Here is a 24,488-nt window from a genome sequence, read left to right on the forward strand (position 1 = left end):
GACTTATAAACTGTAAAAGAAAATCCCCAACATCAGCAGGTTGAAAAAAAGTCCCCTAACTTAAGCATAGTCAGGGAAGAAAAATGCTCTCTTAGTTCTCTCTGCTGTCTTCTCCTCAGAAGAACTGATGCTTGCATTCACTTCCATTTTAACATGAACTGCAACACACATACGGAAAAGTGAACATGTTAGTCCAAACAGCCATTTTATTTAATATGGTAGCTTTTAGGATGTCTTTAATGCCTAGTTTAAAAAGTGTGGTTTTATGTAGAAAGTCTGTTTATACTGTTCTTATCCTGGCAAGCTCTTTCCTGTGAAACGTTCCCTTTTTTTCTGGTCTTCTAGAAACTCTGTGCTTGTTCCTTGTTATTTTCCTTAATTTTCTGTTGTATATACAGCAGAGTCTTTGAAGCTTCTCTTTTCTTCTAGTAGCTCCCAAGGAAGCATGTTCCCTTTCTTGCCCTTTTTAGAAAAGATGCTTTTGTTTGGTTGTATCTATAAAGTTGACAATAAGGAAATGCTCATTACTTATTCATTATCACCTATTTATATTTTTTTCACTGATAATACGTATGAGTTTGAGCCAACTCCTGTAAAGGCAGTCTCCATACTGTTATCATTGATTATTTTTGTTTCTTTCTAGTGATTACACCTTAAAATGGAATGTTAGCTGCTGGATGTCCAGAAAAAGTAAAGAAGATAATACCTTTTAAATTAAAAAGTCCTTTCTGGCAAGGCCTAGAGAGGGAAGCTTTGTGTAATGAAATACAATAGTTTCAGAATGTGCCCCTTATCTATCACCTCTGTTTTATATTTTGAGGAAAAAAAAGTCAGTTTAATGAACCAAGCTTTTTAATAGCAAAATATCACTACAAAATAAAAGTGCTGAGAATAGAATAAAAATTGTTAGAAACATAGTCATGTTTATTAATCAGAACTTTTTAGGAGCTTAGTTATAAAGAAATCACAATCAGAGGTCCCTAGTGAAGTTAAGGTGCTTTGATTTTAATGAGTACTTGAAAAAAGGTTATATTTTTACCAAGTTTATATATTCAGAAAACAAAAAAGAACATGGATATTACTAATATTCACTATGCTGGTTCCAGAAGTTTCAATAACTGTATCATTTATATGAGGTGTAGTTACTGCTAGCTTTTTCTTGAAGGCATCTTTTTTTACTTTGGAAAATGTAGGTTAGAATTGGTGGCTTTTCAGACATCTTACATTATAAAGACAAAGGTTCTTGAACCTGAAATCTTGACTCTTAATGTCCTGAACTTCAGGCTTAGGCTCTTTAACATTTCAAACAAAATCTAGGTAAAGGTACGGTGCAGAATCTTTTTAGTAAGAAATCTTTTTACTATCAAGCTGAACATTTGGGGATTTGAAGCAAGCAGGGTCAAAAGGCGAGCACATCCAAAGTTCTTTTATACATTACCGAAAAGTCACTGGGGAGTATCTTTCTGCCCTGCCCCTTTTAAAGAAGAAACCATTATACCAAAGCATGAGGCTGAGAGAGTAAAAGTAAGTGACAGAACTGTTGCACTGCACATTTTTAGCAGCATGAGTTAGGATGGTCCCTTCAACCTTGGCTGGCAATGTCATGAGTTAATTTTGCAAGGAAAGACAAATTAGAGTTATTCATAGCTTAATTGTCTCCTAAGGAATTGGATATATAACATAGAATGTTTTCTTAAATCTCTGTGTCATGAAAGTGGTAATGATCAATCACTCAAAAGCTCCTAAATGCCAAGTGTTAAGATACAATATTTATTTGTACCTCTGTACATGTACATATGTTTGTGTATCTATATATGGTTATATCTAGATATAGAGTGATATGAGCCATAATTACAAGATATGTCTTCTGCAGGCTTTTGGACGATTAAGTCAGGTTGTTTTGGCTATTCTGACTCTGTACTTTTAAATACAGACTACAGACTTCTGAATAAGGAAAAAGTAATTAATTTTAGAAATCTTTGGGTTTTGCTAAAAGTAAATGTTCTGTTCATAATATAGGTTTTAAAACTTCTCTGTCTCAGTGTTCCCAGCCTTTTGTAACCCAGCTTCACACTTAAGAAAATCGGCAGTGATTCATTTTTCTCTGGGAAACTCGTAATTCTATCCTTCCAATTAGAAGCCTTAAAGGAGTATTTCTGAACTGGTTTGGGAAATCGCCTGTATAATGCAATGCATTGCTTGCACGTGCTGCAGAAAAAAGGAGTGTACCTTGTCAGCAGTCCATGAAGGTGGAAAGAAGATAAAGTGACTTAGATGATGCTTGGGGAATGGCTTTTGGAGGGCAAGATGCTTTGACAGTGAAAGAACTGTGAGAGCTTTTGTCTCTTTACTTTTTGAAAAGAGCTGTGTATCTTGAAGTATTTTGGAGCACACTGGGAGTTAAGAAATGCATGCAGATGCTCAAGGGACTGCAGACTGGATGTTTTGAAGACGGGAAGAATAGTGTTGAAATCTTAGTGGTGTGATCATCAGCAGAGCTGTGTACAACTGAAGCTGTGTTCAGATTATGGAATTACTCTGAGGAGATAATGCACAGGGAACAACCACAGTCACTAGGGCCTAGACGTCTTGAGTGATGCTGGTGTCTCTAAGGGACAGGGTCCTGGGATGATACTGTAATACAGCACTGACTTGAAAGGTCCTGTGGTGAGGACAGAGACAGAAGAGGGCTGAATTGCTGGCAAATATTGCCTAAGAAATGGTAATAGAGTAGAAAGCTTCTGTTTCTAGCCCTGGTCAGATATAGCATCATCTCTTACACCTTTGGTATTAGACTAAAACCCACAAAAACATACCAGGACATCTCTTACATGCGAAGAAAGACTTTGTTATTAAAGAATATTGGTAGTTGTTATTTTTTTATTTACTTTGGGCAGGTGTTTTGAAAGTGCTCAGAAATTAGCATTGCCTAGGTAAGTCCCTGTAAAGATTGCTTAGCAGGTGGGGTGCTGGCAGAGCTGTCAACATGTGTGCTAATGTGTCTTATCAGCTGGTGCTGTGACATAGCATATGCTTAGAGTCAGTGCTGCTGCAACATGAGTATATTAAACATCATAGTAGGTATCTATATGCAGTGTGGAAAGACTGGAATTTATGTGGAAAGTGCAGCTTTTTCTTTAAGCTACAAAATAAAAACAAATAGTAAATTTATAGACTAATAAAGGGGAGGATGGGAGTAAGGATGTTCATAAGTGCACCTACATAAAGCTCACTCTGCCTGTTAAGAATGCTGCTGTTTTCATGTCTAGGTCAATCTTCATGTGTTCTCATAGGTTAATGATCCAGGAAGTGAGTTAGCTCATTTTTGTTGTTGATTGTAGTGTAGCATTATCTAATCACCATTAGCAAATGTTATAATGGATCAGTAATTTTTTTGTTGCACATCTTTTTCAAGTTGCTTAGCTGTTGTGGGAAAAATTTAAAACAGTAAGGAGAATTTAAACAATTATGACCCTATTTTCAATAAATGTTAAAGCTCACACTGCATGCGAGGGTTCAAACTGTAGCAGAAATCCTGTATGTACTCTACTGCATGGCAGAGATGGGGTTTGATATATATGCTTACTTGTTTTTTCATTTTAGATATGACAGTGATGGTTGGTGTCCGCCTTTGCCAGTTCAGACCTACCTACATCAGGGCATGGAGGATGAGCTTGAAGAAGATGATGATCGTGTCCCCACACCTCCTGTGCGAGGGGTAGCTTCATCACCTGCCATCTCCTTTGGGCAACAGTCAACTGCAACCCTCACCCCTTCTCCACGAGAGGAGATGCAGCCAATGCTTCAAGCCCACCTTGATGAATTAACTAGGGCTTACCAGTTTGATATAGCAAAGCAGACATGGTAAATGTTTGAAGGGGGAATGTTGGGAAATGAATGAGCATAATAATAATTTATTCCTTGATGGTGTAAATGTCAACTGTGTTCAACAACATTTCAGTAATGTTTCCAAAGCAGTAGAATGGAAGAAGAAATAGCAAAACTATCTACAGTGTGAAGGCCTTAAACATTAGGTGGTGCTTTTTAAACTATAATGCTTGGTAATATGTTGAATCTTGGCTAAAAGCTCATAAAAATAATACTCCTCTGCTTTTAAAATATACTCAACTAACTAGTTAACATCAACTTACTGAAAACCTTTATGCAGTTGAGAGTAGTCTCTTTTCAGGCAAGCAAAATGTATGAATTTCTTAGGATTTTCAAAAAACATTGAGGTTCTAAATTCCTGATTAAAAATAATGCTAGTCACTGGAAATAGCAATGTAGCAGCTTTTCACCCTGTGTCACATGTGAATAAGCATTTTTTCATCTCTGACTGTAGTTTGAAATACCATGAGTATTTCTGATTCATAGGGAAAAACCCAGAAATAGCAGGAAGGAAGTTGTTAGTATTTACAAAATTAATTTGGCGTTTTAGAGTGCTTTATGCCTGTTTAAGGGAAGAGCAAGCAAATACCACACTAACATTTCCACTGCAAAACAAACAGAAGCAATCTCTTCAGGGACTGAAAAAGAACTTGTCATCTGCACCAGGTTGGGGATACAGTGAAGGTCAGTTGCTTTCTGGATGTTCCCTAAGCAGCAGTTGTCCTTTTACAACTTTTCTACCCAGACAAAGCCTGTGAATCTCAGAGGAGAGGAGCAGAGCTGGTTACCGAATGGCGTGCTGCCAGCAGAGGAGCAGCCTTTCTTTGCTGGTAAATAAAGCCACAAAGTTATTCAGCTTGAGCTACCATAAATAGATCGGGCAGGTAGTGCCAAATCAAAGCCAGCTGTTTTCCCTGGACACTGTCGAAGCCTCAAGGCTTGTCTGCAATCTGTACTTAATCAACAGGGTACTTTGGTCCTGCTGCAATGCCATGCTGCCAAGCACGGACCCTGGCCTGCCTATGGGACAGACCCAAATCCCAGGCAGCAGCTAGACCTGGCCTATTGAAGGTAGCTGACTTCTGAGCCAGCACACAGATGCATACCCTATCTGCACAGTCATCGCTGCTGCATTTTGCATCTGTTACCCTTTCTATGTCCTACAAACTGTGAGTGCCAGTCTGGGAGCAAATAATAGTAGGACTCTGAAACAAAGCCTCTTACAGCTGACAGGAAAAGTTTTACTGCCTTTTTGGAGAAACAGAAGTTGTTTGGGAGCTTCCACAATGTGCTGAGAAATATACAGATTTTAACATCGCTTTTGTGTAAGGTCCCAGTAGTTGAGCCTGAAATGCTAGAAAAAATATCCAAGAGACAACCTTTTCTTCATACTAGGACCTTGTAGCAGGTATTGGGATGAATATTGAGGGTAGCAAATACAAGTGATTTTTGTAGTAGTTGTGACATGGAACTCTTTAATGCTTGGATACTTTTTGGCTGGACACGTATCATGCTGTTCAGCAAATGCTGTTCAGGTTCAGTGGAAAGTCCTCAATTGCCTTAAGTGGGAAGGAAGAGTTCTCTTTACAGTTAACCTGTCCACTGTAGCGGGAGGGCAACAGAACAAGATGGGACCTGTCAGATAGCTTACTGCAGGAGTAACAGAAAAGAAATGTAGAGACCAGCCAACTAGGAATTTAAGAAAGAGCACATTAGAGATTACTGGAAAAGTACATAATCATTATGGCCTTGATCCAGCAAATCACTTAAGTAAACGCTTAACTACAAGTACATGAAAAATTGACTTCAATTGTTCTATCACATGCTTAACACTAAGCATATACTTAAGTATTTTGCTTGATTGGGAGCTAATCACACTGTTTATTGAGGGTTAGTTAGGTGGTAGTGCCCTTTAGCTTAGTGTTTTGAACACTGCATAGCTAAGAAGCTGGTGTCCAGGCAGAAAAGTATTCAAGAACTGCTAATCAGAAGGGGGTTGTATATCAGAAGGGAAGCATTTGTTCTGCAAGTAAGCTTCCGAGTGAGCAATAAGTTAAAATCTACACCAAGATGGAGAGAGATTCCAGTGGTACATAACATTTCCATGACATTCTTGGATCCGACAGATTTGTGTTGTGGAAAAAAAAAAAAAACAAACCACTCATCAAGTGCAGGCAGTAATACTGCACAGTTTTCATCAAAAATGTGTTAAGGCTAGGAATATAAACAGGTGACAGTTGTAATTTTTTTCTGTTATACTGATAGCAAGAGACAGCAGAATCCTGGATCCCATCCAGAGCGCTGCTGATCCAAGTCAGGTCACACCATCTCATGACAGCCACCCAAGGATTCCCAAATGCCTAAGTGAGCAATTTCAAGCATGGTACATGCTCTTTTGCCAAGGCCAGTCATGCCTGGGTCCCCTGGCACAGCTTGCTCTGTACCTGTAGTGCTGTGGAAAATGCTGCATTGAAACCTGATAGTTGTTTTCCTTTCTAGCCTGTCAGACACCATGCAAATGAAGCTCCAAGTCCCATCCCATGCTTGCCTTTGGCCATTTAGCTATCCTGTGGTTGTTTTTTATCTTTGTTTTATTTTTTAATTGTGATTGCTGCATGCAGTAATTTCACACATGCATGCCCTAATACTGCTGCAATTAAATCAAGTAAATTACTTGGAATAAAACAAAACCAAAAAGGCCTCACTGATAATAGGTTCACTGGATTTTACATTTTTTCTTTCCTATTGGTCATTTCCTCCTCTTTAGAGTGACTTCTGCTTAAGGGAACTGAGCCTGTTTAATCCGAAGTAGTAAAATTTAATTTTGGTTCAACGTGTGATTTGGAAGGTGGAATATCAGGTGAGACACTTATCTGCTAGGTTGGGATTCAGAAATGTGCTTTTCCATGGACTTCCCACCTGATTTATATAGCCTTCATGTAAATCATTCCTCGTCTGTAAAAGGGCAGTTTTAACCTTCCCTATCTTACAGGAGGATAAGTATATTTAAGACTGGAAAGTGTGCAGGTACACTGGTATAAGAAGCTGTGGTGAATATCTGAGCTGGCTTTTCTTGAGTTTGACCTAATAAGCATGTTTTGTAAATGTACTTCAGGACTTAGTGAAAGACTTATCTTCTACTGACCATGGAGTAGAAAATCTCATCCATTCTGATGATGTTTTCCTGTTTGTTTGTGTAGGCACATCCAAAGCAATACACAAGCTCCTCAGGCTCCAGTTCCGCCCCTAGGATATGTATCTGGAAACCTTATTTCAGATTTGGAAACAGATGTTCCGGATGATGATGATGAGGAGGATGATATTGAAGAAGAAACGGTAGAAATCAGTAGGCCGCTAAGAGGTCTAGAGCATACTCCAGGCTCCAGTATGGACAATCTAGACAGCTCTGTGACAGGTAACCAAACACAGTTAACAGTGACACCAACTTGTTCCTAATAGTAAAATCATCAGTCAAACACTTTCTAAGTGAAAATTTATTCCACTCTATTTCTGTAACAGTTGAAATGTGTTAGTATTAAACACTAAAGTTAAAGAAGGATTTGAAAATACTTTGCTGCAAAATGATAAGAAAATTCATGAATTTTAAAAAGCTTTAAAAACTTGAAAGAAAACTCAATTATATCCTAGCTTTCATGAAAAGTTCACTCTACTGGAGAAGCAAGCCAGCTACATAAAAAGGAGGGGGAAGACCTCAGCTTAGGAATGTATATTTCATAGATCAGGAGCAGCATAAAAATGTTATCTTAAAACACTTTTAGATATTTTGCTGGGTAAATGCTTTCGCAGATGAACACAGGGAAGTTAAAAGACATCAGAATAAGTGTATTTAGATCAGCACAACATTTTTGTAGAGTAAATACAACATTTATTTAGGAAAATGTGTATTTTGAGCCTACTTTGTATTGCTGAGTTTACTAGTTGTTCCCTGGCAGTGAATATATTTAATTACCCTGACAATCCTTCCTTCACTTCTTCTCACCCTTTGCATCCCTTGGAAAGTTACAACAGGGATAATCAAAGGCGACCTAGAAAGGCATGCAAAAGTAATGCACAGAATCTGACTGAATAGAGTTGCTGTTGATGAAATATAGGCAGCAAAAGACATTTTTTGAAAACTACAGATTTTATATGAAAATAATGTGCTTTTTCTAAGCATCAGTATATTTTTCTTTAGGTTGAACTTGAGCATCTATATAATATATCATGTCCATAATGTACAGCTGTAGTGGAGACCCAAATGTGCGTAGTGTTCATAGCCCATGAAAGCCAGTGGGTGCTTCTTCAATCTTTGATCTCAGCGGAAGAACACTTGATTGTTAGTTGTACATTAAGGGACACTTGCTCAGTACAACTTACTGCCATAGCATCAGTGAATTTCATCCCTTTTAAAATGAAATTCTGGACCTTTAAAATTCCAAGAATTTTGCACCCTTACTTAAACACTGCTATTCTGAAAACACTGCAGGAAGATTACAGTGATGGAGCATCAATACCTATAATTTTCTCCTTTTCCCTTGTTGAATTGAATAGTGTGTAGCTTAATCCCACTTTCCAGATTTTCTTTCACCCTAGGGCCACACTGCTTGCCAGTCTAAGATTTAAGTATTGTATCTCTGCTCCTGCAATTTGAAATCCAGATTCAATTGAAGGCTGTAGAGTTAAAGTTTAAATCCCTGAATTAAGAAGGCTAACTTATTACTGCATGAGTATGTTAAGTCACTTCGCTCGAATGTCTAGTGTAATCTCCTTCAGGCTATAATTCTGCATATTTTTGCATATCTCACTAGTGGCTCAGAAGCCTTCCCATTAGGAATGCAGTAAGAGGTTTGCACTTGTAATACAGCAATAAATAATAATAAAAAAATCGGGTTGCTATGTATTTTCCATTTGGTATATATTAATATGCCAATGTTGATATATCTGTAAATCAGAGGATTAATGTTCTTCACATTCTCATCTTCACCTAATATTTTGGACCACCCTAGCTAGTGCAAAGTAAGGAATGGCTACATTTCCTCTCCAAATTGTAGACTTCTGTGTTTATTAACATTTACCCTTTTATGTATAACATTCATGCTTGTTATAATAGTTGTAAATCTTGTTCAATTGTTAGAGTATTGAAAACCTCCTGGTGTATTTTTTTGGAAGAAATTGGGCAGAAGCTTGTGGTGTAGATTAGGAGTGTACTTAAGGTGATCTAAATGCATTCCCACTAATCTCCACCACTACCTTGATGTGTCCGCATCCAGCTGAAAATTAAGGTGGTTTTTTTTTTGCTTGTTTAATTACTATCTGGGTCTGTTCCTTAATGTGGTTCATGTTGCATGGCAAGGTGTTTGCTGGCACTGCAGGAAGGGAATGTGCAGCTGGAAGGGAAGCAAAATGATAGACCGCCCTTAAAGCCAACACTTTGACTTAAAACAATTACAGAAATATAGCCTTATGAAAATACACCCAAAATGTTTCTCTAAATGATCTGTAAAATGACAAACTGAATAACGAAACTGTTTCTGGTTTCTTCTATTTCTATGTGGATAAACCCTCAATTTTCTGAGGGTTTTTTTGGGGATTGTTGGGTTTTTTTTCTAAGGGTAGATTATACTTGGGTGAATTATTCCAAAAGAGAATTTTAATGTCTGTGTTTCTGCTTCTGTTGACTCTTCCAGGCTGCATTTGCTGGCGTTAAGGAGGGTATAAAACAAATTACATTCATTGTTTCTAAGCTGCTTCTCATTCTTTAATTTGATTGCTTTTAGAATACTGTAGAACAACTAACTTGTTTTTTCTTGCACTGAGAATATATAAGCTATTTCTTTTCACAGGGCTTTTGGTGACTTATGCAGCATTTTCCTGGGAATTTATATGCAATGTTTTCACTACCTTAAACATTATATTAAATAATGAAGGCAAATGGCAACAGTTGACCCAGATGAAATGATATTAATGTTCATTTTCAAGCACACCTTGTGAGTTCCATGTTTGTGAGAACTCTAAATTGACATTCCTTATTCCAGAGTTCCTCCAAATAGAGATGCTATATTGTCAACAGGGTGAGCTTCCTCATCCTGTACTTACTGTTAGCATGCCTCAGCAATGACTTGAAGATACCCACTGTTGGAGTGGAATGGTACTTTGTTCTCTATGGCTGAACTGAGACTGAGGTTTTCATCCAATGCCAAATGTGGGATTCTCTGAGGGGAAGCACTGATGCTGGGTGAGCCATGCTCAAACTGTTAAATTCCTCTGAAACCACAGTGTTGCTCATTTAAGCTGTTCGAAAGTCAGATTGACTTCCAGGCCCTTGAGTTTTAGTTACAGCTAACTACAAATTCAGGCAAACATTTAATCTGTGCTATTAAGCTTTTCTCTTTGCAGGTGGCAAAGACATAATGTTGACATGTATAATAAAGTGAAAAGAAAGGAGGAGTGCACAGTAACTATATCTTAACATTTTCCAGATATTGAAAAGGAAATTCAAGGAGGGAGGTTTAGAACTGAATGTTTGTGGGATGGAGCATGAAATTGAAGCCAAAGTTTTGCTTCATTCCCATCATAGTTTGTTAAGGTACTGAGTTACTGATTCTGATTTAAAAAAAAACCAAACTGAAAAGCAGCTGTAAAGCATCTGCTCACTTGACCACTTGACTTTCAATTCACAATTATTTAGCTTTTTTTTTTGTTTTGGAGACACACTGAAATATGGGGTTTTTTTCTTTTGCTTATGTTTAATGTTTGCCTTTATAATGAATTGCAGTGCAGAGTTATGGCATGAATGGTCAAAAAGGCTCTGTTATATTTAATAGACTTAATTAATTGCATATGATGTCTGTATAAGAAATCAATTTGTTTCTCACTTAAATCGCTTTGAAAAACACTGGGTTTTGTCAAATCACAATATTATGGTTTGGGGGTTTTCTTTGCCCTCTCATCTTCTCTTCCCCCAGCACCACCAGTGAAGATGGTAAAGAGAGCTGCTCTATCTTCAGTCCTTCCTTTTGACTGAGGGGAGAGAGTCACCCATTAGCTAGCATGGAAACTAGAACAAGCCATTTTCTACCAACTGATACAAGCTGATACAAGCAGAGAGATATTCTTGTAAACAGTACCACTGCAAATGGATAACAATTTTTTTTTATCCATAGAATTATATAGATCTGAAATTATAAAGACCTCCATAGGCTGTGTAACTCAGCAAAGAGGAAAATCCCTTATCTGGCTTGGTTTGGTCTTGATTAAAAGAATCTCTGATCACTCTTTGTATGGTAAAAGTTGTTCATTCATTGTGTCTGAGTACAAATGGAATAATTCTTGAAAATTATACAAAATCATTTTCATGAGTAATATTTTACCATGGAAGAGTTCAGTATTTATATTGATTTGCTTAGGGATACCTATTGCAAAAGTTTCTGTTTTATAAGCAGTTAGATTGCATTTAATAGGAAGAATGTGTTTCATGGATTAAATATGTGCTCAGAAAATAGGAAACTGCTACTTTTTGTATCTCATAAAAATGGTAATGCAACAATTAGCAGGGTCATATTATAAAGCACAGACTTTACTCTAGCTTAATGGATCTAGGGATATGCATTCATCAGCAACGATAGATTTTGCATAAAACGACATGTAAATGAATTGATGACTGATCATAAATTAATTTTAGTGCTGAAGAAGTAATAGAGACACAGCAAGATGCCACTTTATCATAGTATTTTACTGCTCAGCAACATTTGAGCAACTACTTAATGTTCTGTGTGCATTTCTTTTCTAACAGCTTGAATAAATTTGAGAAATTTTTGTGCCTTTCAGCAATATGGAAACCAAAAAATCCAAAAAGTTTGAAAATGCAAACACCAATAAATTTGGCTAAGTGACATAAATTCATTTTTCATTAAATGTTTATGAAGGGCATTAATTATGGTTGGACCTGTGAAGTGCTAAATATGTATGTATGATTTTGACCTCCCTTTGTTTAGTGCTTCCTGCCCCAAAATACAAATTTTAAAACTAGGTTATTTCAAGTGTATAAATTTAAATATTTGGGCATTTATATTGAGTATAATGTAAAGTACAAGACCAGATTTAATTTTTGAAGTGTGATCCTATTTATATTTTGCATTCAGCCCAATTGTGCATTCCATATTTAAATGGCACAATGACTTTGGCCTCTTTTAGTCCCTCATTTCCACCAGAATCAGCAGGCATTTTTTTCTTCATACTCATGACAGTAGTTAGAGTAGAAATAGGATAATGCCTTCCTCTTATTCAAAGGCTAAAAGAATTCTCTAAATGATTTCAGCTGAAGTCTCATCAGTGCCGATGGACTTCATCCATCCGTACTTCACAAATCTCAGCAATCTAGCCCTGTTCCATCAAAAATACCTGCAGAGAAGCAGGAGCTTTATATTTTCATGGTCTTATGAAGAAAATCTCAAAATCATACACATTCCCATCATTTGTTAACTTTAAGCATGCACATAGAGTTTGTTACAGAGAAGTATCTATTGGAATTTTCAAAAGTGTTAGGTTTGTAGTGAGCAGCTTTTACAGCTTTTACTTCACAAGTGCATTAGATCTTATTTTTAAGAAAAGCAAGAGTACACTTTTATAAAGAAAAATAGCATTTTTATTGCCTGCAAAATGCCACTAAAAGCAGTAGTATGCAGCCTAGAAGAAGCTAGCACCTCTATTCCCTTCACCTTTCCCCAAGAGAAAGGAAGCTTTCCGTTTGCATTAGAACCAAGAGATATTTTATGGAGCAAGAAAACAGAGTTCAACTTTTCACAGAGTTGATTTTGTTCTGCATAAAGCATTTACTGCTGCTGTCAGCAAGAGTAAAATTTACAGTTGCCAGAAAGTGTAAAAACTCAAATGTGCTCTTGGAAAACACATAGTGAACTGCATGTAAAGGAGACACTAAAAGCCTGTTTCATTCCATTGCAAAACACACAGTTGATATGAAAGGGACATCAGCATCTCTTATTCTGCCTTTATTCAGAGAGAAAGAAATATGCATCTGATTTGGAATACAACAGCCCAGTGGATGGATGCCTTTAAACAAGCAGTTTACACATTAACTTACACGCAGCTGCCTGGTGGCCTAAGGTGCCCGGGCTGGGCTCCAGCATTTCCATGCTTTCCAGCCAATGTCCACACCTCTGGAGGGCAAAGCAAGCCAGGGTTTTACTGCTGCAAGTTTTGGTGGGGAAAACATTGTTTATGCAGGGAAACTGAATAGCTCAGCAAACAGTAGAAATAATGTATAGATTTCAGTTATAGCTGCCCGGTCACATGCAGCTTTTGTAGATTCTGAGTATATCTCGTACTTAAAACACTGATTTTCTTTTTGGATTGGATGAATTTTAGTCCAGCTCTTGAAAGAGTAGGTAAAAAGTAGCCAGTGTTCCTGGACATACCCTAAAACATGGCATCCAAATTATCATGTGTATTTTGTGTAACAGCTGAGTGACTGGTTAGCAAACAGAGGAATGTGAGCAAAAGGAAATTCAAACCTAAGTTCCTCTAAAACTTCCATAGTCTTGTGCCTGTGATACTGAAAACCTATTCTGTATGGTATATATTTTTATAAGTCTCTGTGTAGACAGTAGAATGTACCATACAAAACCCGTGGGCCCTGGCACTAGGAAGATACACATTACATTTTTAGCACCCAAGTATCGTCCTTTCATATCTGTACGTTTTGTTATATTTTTACATTTCAGCTTGTGCTTACATGTTTTGCAGAATATGTCAATCAGCAGTTGTTTGAAAGTCCTCAGCTATAGCATTTCACTTTCTTACATCTTCATGAAGAGTTTTATCTGTAGTATCTCTTTTAGTACATCATAAATAACTGTTGCTAAGCCTTTTTACTCTCCATTCTCTATGAAGTCCTATCACACTTTGATTGTTAGTTCAGAAACTGTCTTCTCAGAGGAAATTCAGTTTTTGCCTTCCCTTGCTGTTATCTCGGCTTCCTTATATCTGTCTGTATCAGGTCGAGTCTGTTTGGAAAATAACAATTTTGTGTGTGCTCTTGGCAAGCAGAATGAAACTCTGTCACTCCCTGTTGCACATAACACACTTTCTGCCTGTCAGACCTCCATAGACCTTTTCAGTTTCTTTTCTTGTAACTTATGAGTGCATGGACTTCTGTTACTATAGCCTGCCACTTTGCTGACATTAAAAGGTTTGGTCACTGCAGCATCACAAAATAATCCGTTGTTCTTGAGCTTTGTGGTGCGGCGTGCTACTGACTAAATTCCAGTATTAATTTATTGTACTCATGACTTGTTTTTGCAGGATATTTTTAATATTTGACACCACCAATAGTTAGTCAGCCTATCCGTATAGAACTAAAAAGCAAGTCAGTATTCATTTACTAGTTGCTAATTTTGAACACAGCAATACTTTCTTGGACATGGACTTAAAAAAGGCTAATGTACTGCCACGCATCTCATATACATTTACATAAATTCAGTTGTGCTAACGGTCAAGTCAGGGCTATGATGTATCTTTCCACATGTATCTTCTTCATATCTTTGGATATCAGTTCTTTACAGATTCTCATAGGTTCACTGGTCTTTTTGCTTTTTCAACATATGCATGCTGCTGTTTTTAAAAAGCAAATCTCAAGTATTTAAGGATAGGTGCCTGTGCTACTTCAGAACAATACTCTTATGTCTCACAGCACCATGCAATGCCATGCAGCAGCTCAGGTCCCAGAAGCAGTCTGGTAGCTCTGCGCCTCAGCTGGACTTGGTATCTAATCAGCCTGGCTGCCCTCTTCCTATAGCAAAGATAAGCACTTGGTGCAAGCAAAGGTTTCTTTGCCTCCTGCTCTACTTCACAGGGTAGAGTTATCCTATGACATTTAATCATGATTTTTAGAAGTACAGCACACCATCAACTCCATCTGATGCCACAAAAGAAGCGGAATTTCAGTACTTTACAATAAGCCTGAACTGAGCCATAGTTTTTGAAAGTAAGTTATACTGACACATTGGGTAGCTGATTGATGCTTCATGCATTGGAAAAAATAAAAGAAAATATAAATGAAGAGCAAATAAGAGGAATCCTTACTTCACTGTTTTGCTCTTTACATTCCAGTTACATCAAGGTTTCTATATTTCTTTCATGTGTTCTTTCCAGTATCTCGTTTTCTGACTGTACCTTTATGATACCACTGATACCACTTTCCTGCAGTGGTGGTAGTCCATAGCCAGACGGTACCATGAGGCCAGCACTGGCTTAGTGACAGTCTCAGTATCGAATCTGAGTATACATAGTTCCATTCTTGAATGTTAATTTTTTCTAAGCATTAGAATTAATTGCTTTAGGTCAGATTTCTTCAGGACATTAAAATTGCTCATCTATTTTAAGGTTTTGGTTGAGAAAATGACATAATGCCAGTGTTATTCAGGTAGCTTTTGAAGCCCTTATCTGACTTCAGGTATATCTACTAAGACTTAGACTTGTGCTGTCCTAAATTAAGACTGTTTTGCAAACATCAAACTAGATATTGATTTATAATAAATCAAGTAAAAAAACCCCACATCACATTCATTTGAATCCCAGGGAAAAACTACCATCTTTCAAATGAACTTATTATGGAGCCTTCACAGTTTTAGAGAATATGTATCATTTTGTTTACAGCATCAAAGCAACAAGGGGCAAGCTATGAATGAGATCTCGTTAGCTTTAATAGTGCTTTTTTATACCAAGCTCTGTCAGATAAACTTTGGGTTTCCTGCTGTGAAAGGACGTATTAAATGAGTCTTCAACTTTAGATGAATGCTGCTCTTTTGTACCAAGCTCTGTCAAGTGAATTTTGGTTTTCTTGAGCAAGGACATGTTAAATGGGTCTTTTAAGCTTTAGATGATAAAAATATATCAAATGTGCACAACTCACTAGACCCCTACATTTGTTTTTAGGTTCAATGGTAAATGGATGGGGTTCTGCGTCTGATGAGGATCGTAACTTTTCTAGTCATAGATCTAGTGTAGGTAGCTCCTCAGATGACTCGATCTTTACCAGCGGCAGTTTTGCACAAGCACTGGTTGCAGCAGCAGATAAAGCTGGTTTTAGGCTGGATGGAACCAGTCTGACAAGAACAGGTTTGTAGATTCAAAGTTGATGCTTTCTGCATGAAGGGTGTCTCTGCCTATTTTTCTCTTCTTCTCAGTGAACCTGCATCTCACACCTGTCTAACATGCATGTAATAAGGTGGATGGAGATATTTTTATCAGTATGGTTTAAATGAAACCTTGCATTAGGTTTCATTTTTAGTGATTTGAAGTAGTGAATAGCATAAGCTTTTAATCTGCACCTTCAGTCTGCTGCAGTTTCCCTCTGTGCTGACTCTGCTATAGATTTACTGACCTATGCTTGGTTTAATATTTTGATGAAGAGATCACTAATTCTCCTGTGCAATCTTTTGATGATTTTGGTTCTTGCAAAATCTCCTCACAATCATTCACATTTCTGGTGACGAACAGCATATTTAAACTATTATCTCCATCCCTGCTCTTCTGTTGCATCTCTTCTTGCAAAAGTGTATTTTCCTGTGAAGTTTTTCTAAGCATGGGGTGGATCGGTGTGCGTTTGTTGTTAACAATACAAACTGTTTAAAAGCATTTTTAATAGCTGATTTAAAACCAGTTAATTCAATAAGTAAACATATTTTGATAAAATTTAATTTTAATTATGCCAACTGAATCTGCCAAGATAAGTGCAACAAAGGTAAAGTGATTATTGTTTTTGAAAACAGCCAGTCTTCTAAAAAGAATTAATGGAAAGTGAGCATCACTTAGTTCATGTTATTAAAGCTCCAAAAGTTTTATTTCTGGTAAAAAAGAAAGTGATTTTTAACTATTCTATAAAAGTGAAAGTATTTGCATTTGCTTTGTCTTATCAAAGTAGCAGAAGTAATTAATTATTTAAACCCAGAAATCTAATAGCAAAGTATGAACTTTGGTCATATATTCATTATGCTGTCTCAGCCAATTCCTGCCCTTAGGTCCCATAATGTTCCTATAATTTAAAATTTGTTACTGTCAGTCTGGTATGAAGTCTGTCCTTCAGTAAAATGTGTGCATTTGTGAGAAATGTCTCCACAGTTAGGGCTGAAACACAGGCTTTCTACATGAAGTGACTTCATGGCAAACACTGCCTTATAGGAGCGTTAGAAATGAAGAAAAGAATCAGTGGCAAAGTCTTTTTTGGCCAACAAAGTACAGGGTGGACAGATACAGCTTTTCTCAGATCACTGAGGCTTTTGCCACTGACTTTGATCACCCTTAAAAGACAGTTATTTCACTGTTAAAAGTAGTTAAAACTCTCACTTGCTTGTTACAGTAGTGGGAAACAGAGTAAATCTGTCTCATCATTTGGAAAAAGCAAAGCAAAGCAAAACAAACCAAAAACTGATGTAGACCTTCATTCATCTACTATGATGGCCAAACTGTAATTTAAAATATACTGTTTTGCTTGAAGAGTCTCGTAAATAGTCTTGAATGAAAGGAGCAAATCCTTCCCAACTTTTTTTTTGGTGGTGTTCCTAGCCTCAGTAAAAGCTAATACACAAATTCACCCAAAGGTAATTTGGCTTGTATCAGGCCATTGAGAAGTGTGGCTTCACAGAATCACAGAATCCCAAGGGTTGGAAGGGACCTCAGAAGATCATCTAGTCCAACCCCCCCGCAAGAGCAGGGTAACCTACAGACACACACATAACAAAAGTAAATGGGCACACAAACACACACTTTTAAATAAATATAATTTCTTATTGTAGCTATGTAAATGGAATGTACAAGGAAAGGATGAGAACCCTCTTGTCACTTATATTTTCCTAGCTTAATTAGGTCACAAATACATTTAAACTGAGTACTTGCATGTAATCCCTCAGACAGACTGCTAAAGTTTAGGGTATCTAAAGTATCCAGCGTTTGTGGTACAGATTTATGATTATTACCTTCTTAATCCTTAGTGATCCAGCAGGCAAAACAAAACAAAATAAAACCCGCATATAAACAAATAGCCCTCCCCTCTTTTCCTCACAAAAACCTAAGCGCCCCAGTGCTTAACTGCAGTATGATACCTCCCAGGGTAGCATGGGTCATCAGACATGCCTGTTATGGACCTGCTGCACCATAATAAACCCCACATCTTGCAAAATAGTGTTTTATAGTGGAGAAGCAGCAGTATTATTTCTGTTCATTGCTCTGGAGGGAATCTGAAGGTCCTGATTCTCTATTCCTTTGCAGTCTGAGTTTCCCCATTTAGAACAGTGTGAGATATTGTCATTGATATGAAAGGAGAAGTCCAACTTGATAATCTCACATGAGTGTGTCTGATTGCCAAGCGTAAGAGGCTCTGGTAAATCTAGGTGTATGGTGTTTCTCCTGCCAGACTCTGATTCTAGTTTCCAAAAGCCATCGTGTGATTTGCCATGAAGTTCAGACAGCTTTCCTTTCTAACACCCTTGGGAAATTAAATCTGTAGATTCATTCTTCTCTCCACTTACACACTAAATCTACTACAGAAAGGGTGACACTGCTCAGCAGTTCTTACTGGAAGGGCTGCATACGAATACAAGAAGCTGTAATCAGTTATTAGGTGCATTGAAATATGTGTTTAGGGAGCCTGCATATCATTTGTGTTTGCCCCATGTCTGATTTAGGTCAGTGCTATTTATTTTTCCTTATTTTCATGGAGGTATAAATAAGAGAATGTTCGGTGCCTATTTCTTTTTCAAACCAACATTCTGAATAAATAATCACATTTCTTTAGTCAAGAGAATAAGTGCAAAGACTCTTTGTCCTGCACTCACTAGTTGTACTTGCATGCTGCAAGTTTATTTTAGCAATATATCTATGCAATGTGCTATGAGCTAGGATGGAATTTCAGGCTCGTGTTATTTTATTTAATTTTAGATGAAATTTTAATATTTTGTCCATGTCTATTTTACTGTTCTGTCCTTGTCTATGAAACAAGGGCTTGATGTCTTGTCATTGTCTAGCTGCAGCTGTGCCAGCTATAGAGGTTAATGTTTCCAGCCTTTCCCCAAATGGTTATTACTGCTTTCTCCCAGTTCCAGAATTAGCTGCTTGGGTGGGTGTTCTGTAACCCATTTCAGTTAAAATGAACCAGGTTCACAAAGGCATACCTTCTGTTTAAGTTCAGTTGGGCATGGGGAACATCCACATGAGGGATTCAAATGCAGTAATTTCCAGTCACTGTCAGTGACATGCAGCTGGGAGACAAGCCTGCCTAAGAGCAGCATCCTCCTCAGGGTGCACATCAGTCAGAAGGTTTTACTAGGAAACGTAACTCACAGCAGGGTAGATCCTGTTCTAAGTTAACCAGAAGATAAAAGAACTCCTTACTATTTTGGCATCAGTTGCCACTTCCCATGAACTCTTAGACAATTTGGGCCTAAAATAGCATTGAAAGGGCAGAACTTTTGACATTCTCCTCTGCAGGTAATATAAAAACATTTAAGACTTTGAAGTACCAGTTCTAAACAAATTAAAATATACTTGTCAGGAAGGACATACAGACAAAAAAGGAAGGTAAAAGATGGTTTCATCGGTTTTTATTAAACAATAAGCCTAATTAACTAAGTAAAAACATCAAAATAAGAGGAAGCGAATGTAGTAAGTGGACTGTGCTTCAGCTGTTCCTGCATGATGCTTTTAATGATCTGCTCCATAGAAGAGCATCAAAGATTAATTTTTAAGAGAAATCATGTAGCTTGATTAGTGTATATATATACACACATATATAAAAAGATGTGAGGAATAAATTTAGTCAGAATACATTATTTTTTTAACATATAAAACCACTGAAAATTAACATGAACATTTTAGCATTTAAATATACCTCCATTTTTATTTCTTGAGAAAAGAGAGCTCTTAAGCATACAAACCTACACTGCTACATAGCTTGCAATATCAGTTATGTTTATCTCACTGGAGTTACTCCAGATATACAGTGCATATAGGAGCCCCTAAGATGAGAATCTGGCTCAGCAAACGTGAAGGTGGAAGGCAGGAGGAGATAAATTTGATATGCTAGTAGAACTATATTCCTTCCCTGCTCAAGGCTGAGGAGTTGTTATAACACATCTGTTCAGCACACAGAGCAGGTATGATTTACGTGGCATACACCAGTTTTATCACAACAGATGGAATAATTTTAATTATAAAAGTTAAAAGAATGCTAAGTTTTTCACTTTACTTGTTTTGGTGTGTCTTAAAGCAGTTGTCATCAGTGGGTACCTCAAGGGGACACTTGCTTGCCCTCTGAGAGTTAGACCTGATCTAATATTGCAGAACAGACATTAATAGAACAGCACATTTCAAGGCAATAACATTAGTTTTTTTCATCTGGTTTCTCTTTTTCTTTTAGGCAAAGGATATCCTTCCTCTCAGAGACCTCGACCAAGCAGTCCTTTTTCTACTGACAGCAACACCAGTGCAGCTGTCAATCAGAGTCAGAGGCCAAGGCCCACTAAAAAACACAAGGGAGGACGGTTGGATCAACCCTCCTTGCCTCATCGTAGGGAGGGAATAACAGATGGTAAGTGTTGGGGTGAAGTCCCTGATGACAACCTGCAACAAGCAGTGGGAGGATATAGAGTAATGTTTTAAAGAATATACATTATGGTGTATTATTTGCTTGGTGAAGTGGGGTTTCCAGGTTGCCGTATGAGCAACAAGGCAACACCAGCACTGTGGGGCTTGGTTAAGGGAGTCTTCAAGGAGCCTTTCTTTGTTTCAGCTCTGAACATGTTAGCATCGCTTAGGTTTTCTCAGATCTCAGTAACGTACCCATAAATGACTGCATTAGACGTGAGCTAACATTAAAAAAATGGCCCATGGTTAATTTTACATTAAATGAAAGTAGCCACCACAAGCAGTAGCAGTATGCCATGAATTCCTAAGGAGAAGGGTAGGGCTAGTCTCACAATGCTTTGGGGGTTTGTGCTGGTTTTGACAGCTGCCCAACAGTTGAAGTAATACATGCTACACTTTTCTCATGATTCTGCCTCATGTCTTGTCCGTGCTGCTTCGTTCCTGACATCCACTGACCTCAGTGGCTGTGTTTCTCTCCATTACATCTCCATTTCTCTCTGACCACTGCTTCCCATCTGGAAATTTCAGGCATGTTTATTTTGCACTTTTAATGACTAAAATCAGCTGAGTCTTCAATCATCTTTGTCTACCTCCTCTTGTGTTTGACAAAGGATGCAATTGCTGCCTGTAACCCTTGGAGGAGGTCTGGTTAGAAAGGTGGCTGGCTGGCTACCTCCCCTTCATTTCTTCTGATCTCTGTCCTGGCCCCTGTAATTGTTGAAATGATCAGAGGGAGAAGCCAGCAAATGGAAAAACAGTGTTAAAGGAACCACTAAGGATATCTGTAAAGCCATGCAGATGGAGGTGTGATCACTTTCCTCATGCTTTCAGTGTTTAAAGTGGTGCAGTTCTCAGAACTAGACTGTCCCACCTGCCTCAGTGGCTCTCGTAACAGTATCTGGACCATGGTAGTGGGTGTGATGCCATTGAGTCTATCTCCTGTGTACACCTGGACAAATCTTCCAGTGAACGGGGAAGGTAAAAATTACTTCAGATTTTAGTATAAACATCTTCCTTATGATAGTAAAATTTACTTGAGAGTTGTAGAATCATAGAGTATCTCTGCCTGGAAGGGACCTATAGGGACCATCAAGTCCAACTCCGTTATCTTCTTTGGACAGGTAATGTGGCCTGGGAAGAGTACAGGGATGTACAGGGATGCTGTCCAGGAAGCTAGGGACCAGGTTAGGAAGGCTAAGGCCCAGTTAGAACTAAACTTGGCTAAGGATGTTAAGGATAACAGGAAGGGATTCTACAGGTACGTAGCAAACAAAAAACAGACTAGGGACAACATAGCCCCCCTGAGGAAGCTTTCGGGAGAACTGGCTACACAGGATTTGGAGAAGGCTGAGGTTCTGAATGACTTCTTTGCCTCGGTCTTCACTGGCAAAGGCTCTGACCGCACCACCCAAGTCTTAGAAGGTAGATGCACGGGCTGTGAGAATGAAGACCTTGGGCCCACTGTAGGAGAGGATCTGGTTCGAGATCATCTTAAAAATCTGAACGTGCACAAGTCCATGGGACCTGATGAAATCCATCCGCAGTTCCTGAAGGAGCTGGCGAATGAAGTTGCTAAGCCACTGCCCATCATATCTGAAAAATCATGACAGTCAGGTGAAGTTCCCGATAACTGGAAAAAGGGAAATATAACCCCCATTTTCAAGAAGGGGAAAATGGAAGACCCAGGGAATTACAGACCAGTCAGTCTCACCTCTGTGCCTGGCAAAATCTTGGAGCACATTCTCCTGGAAGGCATGCTAAGGCACATGAAAAACAACAAGGTGCTTGGTGACAGCCAGCATGGCTTCACTAAGGGGAAATCCTGCCTGACCAATTTGGTGGCCTTCTATGATGGGGCTACAGAACTGATGGACAAGGGTAGAACAGTTGATGTCATCTACCTGGACTTGTGCAAAGCGTTTGACACTGTCCCACACGACATCCTTGTCTCTAAATTGGAGAGACATCAATTTGATGGATGGACCACTCAGTGGATAGAGAACTGGCTGGATGGCCGCACACAAAGAGTTGTGGTCAATGGCTCAATGTCCAGCTGGAGACCAGTAACAGGTGGTGTCCCTCAGGGATCGGTGTTGGGACCGGTCTTGTTTAACATCTTCATCGCTGACATGGACAGTGGGATTGAGTGCGCCCTCAGCAAGTTTGCCGATGACACCAAGCTGTGTGGTTCGGTTGATACGCTGGAGGGAAGGGATGCCACCCAGAGGGACCTCGACACACTTGTGAGGTGGGCTGATGCCAACCTCATGAAGTTCAACCATGACAAGTGCAAAGTCCTACACCTGGGTCGGAGCAATCCCAGGCACAGCTACAGGTTGGGCAAAGAAGAGATTCAGAGCGGCCCTGCAGAGAAGGACTTGGGGGTGCTGGTCGATGAGAAAATGAACATCAGCCAGCAGTGTGCGCTCACAGCCCAGAAAGCCAACTGTATCCTGGGCTGCATCAAAAGGAGCGTGACCAGCAGGTCGAAGGAGGTGATCCTGCCGCTCTACTCTGCTCTCGTGAGACCTCACTTGGAGTACTGTGTGCAGTTCTGGTGTCCTCAACATAAAAGGACATGGAACTGTTGGAACAAGTCCAGAGGATGGCCACGAGGATGATCAGGGGACTGGAGCACCTCCCGTATGAAGATAGGCTGAGGAAGTTGGGGCTGTTCAGCCTGGAGAAGAGAAGGCTGCATGGAGACCTCATAGCAGCCTTCCAGTATCTGAAGGGGACCTATAGGGATGCTGGGGAGGGTCTCTTCATCAGGGACTGTAGTGACAGGACAAGGGATAATGGGTTAAAACTTAAACAGGGGAAGTTTAGATTGGATATAAGAAAGAAATTCTTTCCTGTTAGGGTGGTGAGGCACTGGAATGGGTTGTCCAGGGAGGTTGTGAGTGCTCCATCCCTGGCGGTGTTCAAGGCCAGGTTGGATGAAGCTTTGTGTGGGTTGGTTTAGTGTGAGGTGTCCCTGTCCATGGCAGGGGGGTTGGAACTAGATGATCTTGAGGTCCTTTCCAGCCCTAATTATTCTATGATTCTATGATTTGATAGACAGTATGTTTAATTTGAGGGGTTTTTTTATAATGTGCTACTTATTACCCTAGGTGCATGTAGAAAATGTATTAAGAGCTTGCCTGGAGGACTGTGGCCACTAAAACCACCAGAGCTCCCCTCTCAGTAATGTTATCAGGTGTACAGATCAGGTTTTGCAGTATGCTCTGCCAGGCTCCTTGTTTGTCAGACCATGAAGGTAGAGAACAGATTCCAAAAGTGAAAGTGCACCAGAGGGTTACACATCATGCTCTGTGACTCATTCTCACTACCATATTATTTGAGGATGCAGCTTGAAGTGGCTTAGACTCCACTCATATGGATCTGAGTTGGTTTAAACATTAATGCCCTACCCTTGTGGATATATTCCAGAGGCCTCCCTGCCGCACAGATCTATTAAATAGATGTGTCTATGAGAACAGTAACTGGAAATTATGGGTGTTGCTTGTGGTGCTGGCAATAATCTTTTGTTAAGTTAACCCTTCTATGTGACATCTTGTCACCATGAACTGTAAGCCCTTTGGGCCACAAATTCTGTGTATGTGTGAGTTTGTGGTGCACTCAGTATGATGGGACCTTAATACTTCTGCTTTGGAGTACTATTGCTATAGAAATAGTAAACAATAACTTGGGTAGCAGAAAGTTAACGGGATTCTGGTCATGAGACAGATGGAAATGTGACTCCTCAGGGAGTGACTCTGTCATAAAATCTGGCTTTGTTATCACCCCTAGGAAAACAAATCACTGGCACAGGTAGAAAGAAATGTCCTTATACTTGTAAGTTCTGTAACTTGCTGCTTTTCCCAGTTAATAATGAGGGTCTGTGCCAAAGCTTGACTGGTGCCTGAATCATTTGGCCAATGTTCTGCCTTCTAAAGGAGAAC

The 24,488-nt window shown here is 38.9% G+C and overlaps 1 protein-coding gene across 1 annotated transcript in view; it reads left to right on the forward strand.

The window, feature by feature from the left end:
* ROBO2 (roundabout guidance receptor 2) overlaps positions 1-24,488 on the forward strand; it is a 1,075,181-nt gene that overhangs the window by 1,038,599 nt on the left and 12,094 nt on the right. Inside the window, exons 25-27 of the mRNA XM_065676374.1 lie at positions 3,604-3,864; positions 7,089-7,303; positions 20,318-20,488. Coding sequence (XP_065532446.1) covers positions 3,604-3,864; positions 7,089-7,303; positions 20,318-20,488 — 647 coding nt within the window. The remainder of the gene's footprint in view (positions 1-3,603; positions 3,865-7,088; positions 7,304-20,317; positions 20,489-24,488) is intronic.

Source organism: Lathamus discolor, chromosome 4 (assembly GCF_037157495.1).
Source record: "Lathamus discolor isolate bLatDis1 chromosome 4, bLatDis1.hap1, whole genome shotgun sequence".
In the NCBI taxonomy this organism is placed as follows: domain Eukaryota; kingdom Metazoa; phylum Chordata; class Aves; order Psittaciformes; family Psittacidae; genus Lathamus; species Lathamus discolor.